Source organism: Piliocolobus tephrosceles, chromosome 2 (assembly GCF_002776525.5).
Source record: "Piliocolobus tephrosceles isolate RC106 chromosome 2, ASM277652v3, whole genome shotgun sequence".
Classification (NCBI taxonomy): Eukaryota; Metazoa; Chordata; class Mammalia; order Primates; family Cercopithecidae; genus Piliocolobus; species Piliocolobus tephrosceles.
In genome coordinates, this window is record NC_045435.1 from 51,728,322 (window position 1) to 51,739,477 (window position 11,156).

The 11,156-nt window shown below is 41.8% G+C and overlaps 1 protein-coding gene across 5 annotated transcripts in view; it reads right to left on the minus strand.

The window, feature by feature from the left end:
- The window catches only part of THUMPD3 (THUMP domain containing 3), a 30,296-nt gene extending 19,728 nt beyond the window's left edge, over positions 1 to 10,568 (minus strand). Inside the window, exons 1-6 of one of the 5 annotated variants that reach the window (XM_023218562.3) lie at positions 10,287 to 10,406; positions 9,680 to 9,737; positions 8,491 to 8,547; positions 8,085 to 8,389; positions 6,452 to 6,529; positions 1,745 to 2,221 (exon numbers count right to left, since the gene is read on the minus strand). In XM_023218562.3, coding sequence (XP_023074330.1) covers positions 1,745 to 2,221; positions 6,452 to 6,529; positions 8,085 to 8,336 — 807 coding nt within the window. In that variant the 5' untranslated portion in view covers positions 8,337 to 8,389; positions 8,491 to 8,547; positions 9,680 to 9,737; positions 10,287 to 10,406. The other 4 variants (XM_023218559.3, XM_023218561.3, XM_023218560.2 and 1 more) reach the window with 4 other exon arrangements.
- Positions 10,569 to 11,156: the final 588 nt, after the last annotated feature.

Below are 11,156 nucleotides of genomic sequence, written 5' to 3' on the forward strand. Positions count from 1 at the left end.
GGTCTTGAACTCCTGGCCTCAAGCAATCCTCCAATCTCGACCTCCCAAAGTGCTGGGATTACAGGTATGTGTCACCACACCCAGCCTCCTCTGGGATTTAACCCAATGCGGCACGGCTCCAGAAACTGTCCTCTGAATCACCTTGCTAACTTTTAGACATCACTGTTCTAGTTAACCTATTCATTTTCTTTTTTAAAAAATTTCTTTTATTTTTAGTAGAGACAGGGTCTCCCTGTTTTGCCCAGGCTGGTCTTGCATTCTTAGGCTCAAGCGATCCGCCTGCCGCGGATGTGAGCCACCTATTCATTTTCATGCAGTATATGAGGAAAAAAAGGAATGGGGAATTAGACTACTGATTTGACATGCACAAAAAAGTTAGAAAGAATCAGTGACTTGCCCCAGATTCAAGTGTCCCAAAAGCAACAGAAATTGGCTCTTTGGTAAATACATCAGCTGCTATAGACCTTTTAAGCTGTCAGAGTCTTAATGACTCTAGTTCCTATGGCTCACATGTCAATCACCTAAGGTAAAAGAGGATTAAGACCAAGGAAAGTAAACATACTGAAATGAGGTACCTGGCTTTGGAAATCTGGCAGAATTTAAGAAAGAGGAGAGCTGACTCTAGGATGAGTATTAGCAAAGATGTCCTGATTTGAGAAGGTCAGGGTTTGTTTAAAAAATGCACTTTTCTTTTTTTTGGAGATGGGAGTCTTGCTTTGTCACTCAGGCTGGAGTGCAGTGTCATGATCTTGGCTCACTGCAACCTCCACCTCCCTGGTTCAAGTGATTCTCCTGCCTCAGCCTCCCCAGTAGCTGGGATTACAGGAGCGTGCCACCACACCGGGTCAATTTTTGTATTTTTAGTAGAGACCGGGTTTCACCATGTTGGCCATGCTGGTCTCGAATTCCTGACCTCAAGTGATCCACCTGCCTCAGTCTCCCAAAGTGCTGGGATTACAGGCATGAACCACTGCGCCCAGTCTTATTTTATTTTTTCAGTAGCAAAGCTCTGCAACCAAGACACACAAAAACAAAATAACTATTTTAATTCTGGTTGAATTTTATAATATGAAAGTCCACGTAATACAGTAAAACAGTACCCTATTAGAAATCAGGCCAGGTGTGGTGGCTCATGCCTGTAATCCCAGCACTTTGGGAGACCAAGACAGGCAGATCACTACAGGAGTTCGAGACCAGCCTAGCCAACATGGTGAAACCCCATGTCTACTAAAAAATAACAGAAATTAACGAGGTGTGGTGGCATGTGCCTGTAGCCCTAGTTACTTGGGAGGCTGAGCACAAGAATCACTTGAACCAGGAAGGTAGAGGCTGCAGTAGGCTGAGATCATACCACTGCACTCCAGCCTGGGTGACAGAGCAAGACTCTGTCGCAAAAAAGAAAAAACAGAAAATTCAACCTTGATAGCTTCCATCTACAGAGCACTTAGTGTATGCAAGGTATTGCACTAAATATTTTAAATGTACCTTATTTAACCTTCAGGATAACTTTAAAGGTACATACTATTAGTGGCTCCATTTGAAACAGAGGCTCAGAGACTTTATCTAGTCCAAAGTTATACAGTTGTGGAGTCAAAATTTGGATCTAAATCTGTCTCCAAGGACTATGCTCTTCTTAACCACACCCTACTATTTCAATTTAATTGTGCATAACACTGGTTAGTCTGAAAATTCTACAAATCTGTGACAGCACTCTTCAATCACCACAGTCAGAGCCTATACCTACCTCCACATCAAAGTTGGTCATATCAGCCTTCCACTTAAAATAATCTTGAACAGCACCCCCAAAATCTCTTGCAGCCTCATTTGAGGTAAAGCAATGTTTCTCTCCTGCTCTGTTGCATGTGACTCTAAACTTTAGCACTTGAGGCTCAGTTTCTTCTTTTGAGCTTTCATCAGTCTCATCTTTGGAAGATGCCAAATCATCACCTACTAATGTTGACACCTCCTCTTTGATGGCTGGATTTTCATAATAATCTAAGATATGAGAATCTAAAGCATGGCTAGTGAACTCTTTTTTAACATTTCTCTGATTGATTTTGACTTCTTGTCCATTATTAATCTTCTCTTTACTTAAATTCTGATTTATCTTTTTGCGCTTTGCTTTTTTCTTTTTAAAACTGGCATTAATTTTCCACACTTTTAAGGGGTTTGACCATGGGAGTTTTCCAGCCAAGTCTTCAAAATCCTTTAGAACTTCTTCCTGTAAAGGACAGAGAAAGAAATTCGTTCATTTTCCACCACTATAATCAAACAAATAAATCTCTACTTTGCTTACAGACAGTTGGTATCCATGGGAACACTGGTTCTAGGACCCCCAAAGACACCAAAACCCAAAGATGCTTAAAAGTTCCTCATACAAAATGGTATAGTGTCTGCATATGACCTACACACATCCTCTCAAGAGTACCTTAAATCATCTCCATATTACCTATGATACCTGATACAATGTAAATGCTATAGAAATAGTTGTTATACTGTATTGTTTGGGAAATGATGATAAGAAGAAAAGTGTGGGCTGCATATGGTAGCTCACGCCTGTAATCCCAGCACTTTAGGAGGCTGAAGCAGGTGGATCACTTGAACTCAGGAGTTTGAGACCAGACTGGGCAACATGGCAAAACTCTGTCTCTACAAAAAAATACAAAAATTAGCTGGGCATGGTGGCACGTGCCTGTAGTCCCAGCTACTCAGGAAGCTGAGATGGGAGGCCTGCTTGAGCCTGGGAGGTGAAGGCTCCAATGAGCTATGATCACGCCACTGCACTCCAGCTTAGACAACAGAGCAAGATCCTGTCTCAAAAAATAAACCTTTTACAAAAAAGAATGAACACTGACTACAATACTCTTAAGGAAAGAAAGCTTAACTCCAAATTTTATGCCCAAACTATCAGCCAAATATAAAGGTGAAAGACAAACATTTCTGAACTCATGCCATTCAACAGATACAAATTATAACAAAAGGACAAATAATGTGCTATAATCTATTTAATTATATCACTAAAATGAAAAAATGTAGGGATTGTGACTATAAAGCAAAAGGTAAATGTTACAAACTGGCATGTAAATGGGCATACTAATACCCTCATCTCTTATACCCAGAAATCAAAGGATAGAAGTTAAAGCAGATAAATAAAATGTAAGTATATTTAAAAGTTTAAGGGTGAACACTAAGAAAAATAACTGAAAAATAAAGGAAAAAAAGTATAAATATGCCAATTTCATCATTGCTCTTAGCAGGGATTCAAAAAATACTGTGTATATATGGTAGATAAGGTAGATAATATAAAATTGTAGTTATAAAGGTAACAGCTAGAACACACACACACTAACCTTCCAAAGTATTAGAAAACACAGGCACATAAAAAAAGTAAACAAGACATAATGTAGAGATTTTTCAAATTAAGAAAAAGCAAAAAGTATATATGCAAGACAAAACTAAGACTACACAGTTGTCATTATCAATAAATATCAGTGGGATAAACACAAAGATGACACTCAGTTTGAGTATGTACAAGAATTTACATAGTGTATTTGTTGCACCACTGTAACAGCAAAAGAATGTGAAAAACCCTTATGCCCTAAAATGGGACTGGTTAAATTATGATACAGCCAAACAATGGAGTATACGCAGCCAACTCCAGCAATGATACTGCCAGGATCTCCAACATATAGATTGAGCATTCCTAATCTCAAAGTCCAAAATCCAAAACCTAAAACTTTTTTGAAGTGCCAACATGATGCCACACAGGTAGCGGAGATAATGACACCTTTGCTTTCTGATGGTTCAGTGTACACAAACTTTGTTTCATGTATAAATTATTTTAAAAATCATATAAAATTACCCTCAAGCTATATGTATAACATATATATGAAACAAATGAATCTTGTGTTTATAAATAGGTTCCATCCTCAGAGTATTTCTTTTTTTTTTTTTTGAGACGGAGTCTTGCTCTGTCACTCAGGCTAGGGTGCAGTGACGTGATCTCAGCTCACTGCAACCTCTGCCTCCCAGGTTCAAGCGATTCTCCTACCTCGGCTTCCTGAGTAGCTGGAATTACAGGAGCCTGCCACTGCACCCGGCTAATTTTTTGTATTTTTAGTAGAGACGGTGTTTCACCAACTTGGCCAGGCTGGTCTCAAACTCCTGACCTCATGATCCACCTGCCTTGGCTTCCCAAAGTGCTGGGATTACAGGCGTGGGCCACCGCACCCAGCCCAGAGTATTTCAAAAAACAAACAAAAATCCAAAACATTTCTGGTCCCAAGTATTTCAGATAAGGGATACTCAACTCGTATATGAAAAAAAAAACATAGCACAGAAAAGTATGTACGCTATGCTTTCATTTGTGTAAATAAAATACATTTATTTGTAAAATATCTCCAGAAGAATACCCAACAAATTGGTAATAGTTGTTGCCTCCAGGGAGGGAGCTGCACAGCACAGGGATACAGGAATAAAGACTTACTTTTCACTCTATATCCTTTCAGTCTTTACAAGTTTGCTCCAAATACATGTATTAACTAGTTTTTAAAAACCTATATAAATCAGATTTGTTCACACTTTTAAAAAGGCAGAAGGAGGCCGGGCGTAGTGGCTCATGCCTGTAATCCTAGCACTTTGAGAGGCCAAGATGGGTGGATCATGAGGTCAGGAATTCAAGACCAGCCTGGCCAAGATGCTGAAATCCCATCTCTACTAAAAAAACCAAAAAATCAGCCAGGTGTGGTGGCGGGTGCTCGTAGTCCCAGCTACTCGGGAGGCTGAGGCAGGAGAATGGCGTGAATCCAGGAGGTGGAGGTTGCAGTGAGCCGAGATTGCACCACTGCACTCCAGCCTGGGCGACAGAGCGAGACTCCTCTCAAAAAAAAAAAAAAAATTAGCGGGGCGTGGCGGCATACACCTGTAGTCCCAGATACTCGGGAGGCTGAGGCAAGAGAATTGCTTTAACCTGGGTGGCAGAGGTTGCAATGAGCCGAGATCATGCCACTGCACTCCAGCCTAGGCAACAGAGCAAGATTCCATCTCAAAAAAAAAAAAAAAAATGTGGGGATGGAGGTGGGGAATGGGGGTCAGGTGCTGCAATGGCTCACACCTGTAATCCCAGCACTTTGAGAGGCTTAAGTGGAAGGATTACTTGAGCCCAGAAGTTTGAGACCAGCCTGGGCAACACAATGAGACCCCATTTCAATATTTTTCTTGTTTTGTTTTTTTTGAGACAGAGTCTCGCTCTGTCACCCGGGCTAGAGTGCAGTGGCTCAATCTCTGCTCACTACAAGCTCTGCCTCCCCAGGTTCACACCTTTCTCCTGCCTCAGCCTCCCGAGTAGCTGGGACTACAGGCGCCCGTTACCGCTACCAGCTCATTTTTTGTATTTTTAGTAGAGACGGGGTTTCACCATGTTAGCCAGGATGGTCTCGATCTCCTGATCTCGTGATCTGCCCGCCTCAGCCTCCCAAAGTGCTGGGATTACAGGTGTGAGCCACCGTGCCAGGCCCCAGTCTCAATATTTTTTAAAAGAGGGGGGTTGGGGCTAATAAATTCATGATTATCATCTGAATACTTAAAAATAACAGAACTCATTAGAATGCTTTAAGCTTTTCTAAAAGTTAGATTTTTGTTAATAAAATTTTTATCTATTTTCAGTCTGACTTCTTTTAGGTCTGGTCTTGTTTTTTTCTAGGCTGTGGTTTCATACAACTTTGATTGGTTTTTGAATAACGTTTTGGAAATCAACATGTTTGCCAATAAATAAAAGTCAGACAATTAGGCAGCATATCACAGTTGTTTTTAAAAAGATTATTTCTAAGATAGGTAAAACTGATAGAAAAATGTTTTTAAGCAGTTAACTCTAGAAACCTAACCAAAAAGCAGTGTGGAAAAAACCTAAAGCCTTGCTGCAATCTATTTTCAACCTTCAGCTTAGGCAGCAGCTGAATATTTAGGATTTAGATGCTAAATACATATTGGAGACAAAGCTGTTGTCCTAACAACTGAAGGAGTATTTAGATATCACTTTGGCTTTATTTCAAAAAATGAAGAAACAGAAGAAAGCAGAGCAAAAGCAGGATGGCGAGGAAGTGTTATCTGTAGAAGACACAAACTGTCACTTGTTCTTTGGTTCATGTTCTGGAAGCAATTCTATTTTGGAACTAAATATATGTAAAAGCAAAGCAAATCTAAGGTTTATATCTTTTATAAATAAAAGTGTGTTTTCTTTCTTATAAACTTTAATGATTTTCAATACTAATTTTTACAAAACATCTTTTGGGATAGACTGTCAGCAAAACTCTAGATTTTATTGTAAAAGCCTCCCAGTATTCTCTATTACAAAGGCTACAGTAATGCTCAATTTTCACAGACTGTGAAAAGTGGAAATAATCTCTTTGGGGAAGACAGACAAAAATCAGCCACCATGTTTGGGATAGCTCACCTTTATTTGTTTGAATTGGTAATCTTGAAATTCCTGAACCACCACAAATAAGTTGTCAACTGATCTCAGACAATGAACCTGGGTGAAAAAAAGAAACACACTTCTGAGAAAGCTTTTGAACAGCACAAGCTATCAACAATTATGTATTTAAAAAAATCAGGAATCATAGTTTTAAAGCAGCTACTATATTTTATATTTTTAAAATGTCCCATCTCCCTAGTTTCTCATCTCTTTGATTACCAATCAGCTTTCCCCTAGAGAAAGGGAAAAAGGGCATATGGAAAGAGAGAAGCATGAAGTGTTTTGTGGGAAACATGTCTTTCGTGGGAGAAGAGAAAGGTCAAGCCACTCAAGTGGGCTCTATCATATTTCCTCGATGGCTTTCTATGGTACACTGTATGCTGCAATGGTTAAAAGTAGTGGATTTGAGCTCCAGTTCTGTGATTACTAGCTGAGTGACCCTGAGGAAATTATTTATGTGTCCTAAGCCTAATGATTAATGTAATAATAGTGTCTATCTTCACAACACTGCTGAGGGTACTGGCCAAAATACTGGATGGAAAACATTTGCTTACCAATTCATCCCACAGATATTTTCTGGGTACCTACTATATGCCAGACACTAAGAGCTTGGGATATATTGGTGGAAAAAAAAAACAGAAAACAATCCTTGCCCTCTTGCTGCTTACGTGGTAATGAGATGTATCTTAGCTTTATTATAGTGAGATTGCAGTTTTCTGACCTTCATGTTTTATCTTGAGTGAGTTCTAATTACTTCTGAGCAAGAATTTTTGATGCAGGTTAAAAGGCAAATCTCTTTTATGTTTCATCAGCAAAAGTTAAACATCTGCTAGATGCTGAAGTAAATAAAAACTGAGATACTTAGAGAATTTCTTAAGTTGAACAGTACTCTTTCTGGTGAATTCAAGAAATACTAGATCACCTCTAAAAATGTAGCAATCCTACTACAGGTTGAGCATCCCAAATCTAAAAATCTGAAACTTTTTGAGCCCCAACACAATGCTCAAAGGAAATGCTCAGTGCAGCCTTTCGGATTTTCAGATTAGAAATGCTCAACTGGCAGGCTGGGCATGGTGGCTCAAGCCTGTATTCCCAGCGCTTTGGGAGGCCGAGGCGGTTGGACCATGAGGTCAGGAGTTCGAGACCAGCCTGGTCAGGATGGTGAAACCCCGTTTCTACCAAATATACAAAAATTAGCTGGATGTGCTGGCGGGCGTCTGTAGTCCCAGCTACTTGGGAGAATCGCTTGAACCTGGGAGGCGGAGGATGCAGTGAGCCGAGATCGCGCCACTGCACTCCAGCCTGGTGACAGAGCAAGACTCTGTCTCAAAAAAAAAAAAAAAAAAAGCTAAAGTGGCAAGTATAATGCAAATATTCCAAAACTCCCCCTGCCCCTCTCCAAAAATCTGAAACACTTCTGGTCCTAAGGGATACTGAAACTATAGTCAAAATTACAAATCAGTACTCAATAGAAAATGCAGTAACTTTAAAATCTCCTGATTTGGGGCAGAGCAATGAAAATCAGAAAGGATTCCAGAAGGGTCTGTAAAATGAAAAGTAACCATAAAATGATCAACTTAGAAAACTATTTTAAATATTGCTCCATTCAAACCTGTGCCAGACTTTCCACTGAAATGACAAAATATATCTTGCCACGGTCTCTGCTGATTTTGCATGATGACCCAAGTTTCTCTCTCACTTCATCTGCAGCTGTTTGCTCAAAGCCAGTAGGTACAGTGGCTCCAATAGTGACTAGAAGCTCAGATTCACTTCTGAGGTCACTTTCTGTCACTTGTACAGAGCTCTGGTTCTCATGAAGGTTCACAGCTAGGAGTTGGTTAGTAGCTTCTTCAATGTCACACATGTTGGCTGTGCTTCCAAGATCCCTAACACTGTCTCTTTAAAAGCAGTACTGTCCTTTAAAAGAGAAAGAAATAAAGCCCAAATATTGTCATCTCATATTTCAGTTATAATTAAAAACATAGGCTCTGAAGGGCAGGAAGAAGAAGGCAACACACCTGATAAATAATCACCAAAGTAAAAAGGGTTGAATAAACATGGGCACAGAGTGCAGGCTGTAAAACATGATGTTATTATTAAACAAGCAATACAGATACCATGGGAGAAAAAGAGACAAGAAGTATTTCCACAGCATGCAACGTTTGCTTTGGGGTAACCCATGTTGACAAAAGCCATTTCATAATTACAATAGAAACTGCAGATTACACTCCAATACATTTCTGCATCTAGACGTTAAGAACATGGTTAGGTAAGAATATAAGGCTTGGCTGGGTGTGGTGGCTCACACCTGTAATCCCAGCACTTTGGGTGGGAGGCCGAGGCAGGAGGATCGCCTGAGGTCAGGAGTTTGAGACCAGCCTGGCCAACATGGTAAAACCCTGTCTCTACTAAAAATACAAACATTAGCCAGGCATGGTGGTGGGAGCCTGTAATCCCAGCTACTTGGGAGGCTGAACTGTTTGAACCTGGGAGGTGGAGATTGCAGCGAGCTGAGATCATGCCACTGCACTCCGACCCGGGTGATAGAACGAGACTCTGTCTCAAAAAAATAAATAAAATAAATAATAATAAAAATATGTGGCTTTTGGAGTTTCAGATAGATACAGGTTTGAATTTTTGCCTCCACCATCATAGGTTGAATGACTTATGGCAAATTAATTCTCCCAAGCCTCCAAATGTAATTAAGTAATTAGTAATACCTCTTTCCTAGAGTTGTTAGGAGACAAGCGAGAATTAACTAATACCTCTTTCCTAGAGCTGTTAGGAGACAAGTGAGAGTGGTACATGGCCAGTCCAATAAGTAAAACTTATTAATAGGCTATCTTCTTCCCTCCTGTGAAGTAGACAGCACTTCACACATTTAAAAATGATTAACTGGGCTGGGCACACTGGCTCATGCCCGTAATCCCAGCACTTTGGGGAGCTACGGCGAGTAGACGGCTTGAGGTCGAGACCAATCTGCGTTAATATGGCAAAACCTCATCTCTACCAAAAATACAAAAAATAGCTGGGCGTGGTGGTGGGCACTTGTAGTCCCAGCTACTAGGGAGGCTGAGGTGGCAGGACTGCACTCCAGCCTGGGCGACACTGTGAGGCTCTGTCTCAAAAAAGAAAAGAAAAAATTAAAAATAAAAATGGTTAACCGAACACTTGCTATCTAATGATTACAAAGATTCAAATGCCTACTACTTGCCAGGCTCTGGGATCCACAGATGCACGTCAGGAGAGAAATCCTGGAAGTAACCTGAAATAGTAAAACAAACTTCCTATGCATAAGCTTTAGTGTGTGCTTGGGGCGGGGGCCGGGAGAAGTATTAGAGGTGGAGGGTCCATAGCTTATACCAGGTTTTCAAAGGGTGTGTGACTCAAAATAACTTAAGTGAGTACATAACACCTATACTGTCCTTGTGCTGTGCCAGCGATACAAGACAGTGTTTAACACTACGTCAATTCCCGCCATTAAGAAAGTGACAGTCACTGTCAATACAATCTCCATCTTCTAAAAAAGGCAGCTGAGGTCAGCTAAAGGGCGCGTTCCGCACAAGGTCAGAGAGCCAATGACAGGCGCAGAATGGAAGAAAACTCAAGGCTCCCAACTCCCACCCACAGGGCCCCGGGAATCCTAGGAAGCAGATAAAGGCCTGGGAGAGGGAGCAAGATAGGCTCCGCCACGAGACCGGGCTGAAGTCCGGCCCGGCGCCGGCCTCGGCTGCAAGAGGAAGGCCGCCCCTCTCTCCCCAAGCGGAAACACCAGAGGAGCCACACTCGGCCGTTCCCAGTCGCCGTCAGTTACCGCCGCCAGCGAAGACTCAGCTTCCGCACTCCATTGGCCTCTCGCGGTCAGCTCACGCCGCCGGAAGCCGCCCCCGGAAACGGAAGTCAGACTGCGGGTCACGGTGGCTCCACACTAGCGGCGGGTGCCCGCACAAGGTAGCGGGGGAAAAGAGCATGCGCTGGAAGCTCTGTGCTCTTGGTTTTGAGGATCGTCAGCAAGCCGAAAGCGGAGAGTCAGGGGCCTAGTTCCCTGTCATGGTATTTGCTAACGTTTAGAGAGTGCTTCCCCTTGCCGAGCACTGGGTAAGCGCTTTACATGCGTCATCTCATTTGAAACAAGTCTCTTTTGTTCCAGCACCTACGAAGTGGCAGTGGCTGATTTCTGTTTTAAAGCTGGAGAAACTGAGTCTCTTCAGCTTAAATATCTTTCCCAAAATGTCATGCCACCAGTTCCTGATTTCTGTATTGCCATCACTATTTTAGCACTGTTTACTTAATATTTTCCTTTAGTTAAAAAAAAAAAAAAGAAATAGTGGGGCTCACTATGTTGCCTAAGCTGGTCTCGAACACCTGGGCTCAAGTGATTCTTCTGTCTAGCCCTCCTGAAGTGCTGGTATTACAGGCATGAGCCACTGTGCCCAATCAGATGAACTTTATTTCTCATAAAGTGTTGAACCTGGCCGGGCACAGTGGCTCACGCCTGTAATCCCAGCACTTTGGGAGGCTGAGGCGGGTGGATCACTTGAGGTCAGGAGTTTGAGGCCAGCTTGGCCAACATGGTGAAACCCTGTCTCTACTAAAAATACAAAAATTAGCTGGATGTGGTGGCCTGCACCTGTAGTCCCAGCTACTTGGAGAGATGAAGCAGAATTGCTTGAACCCGGGAGGC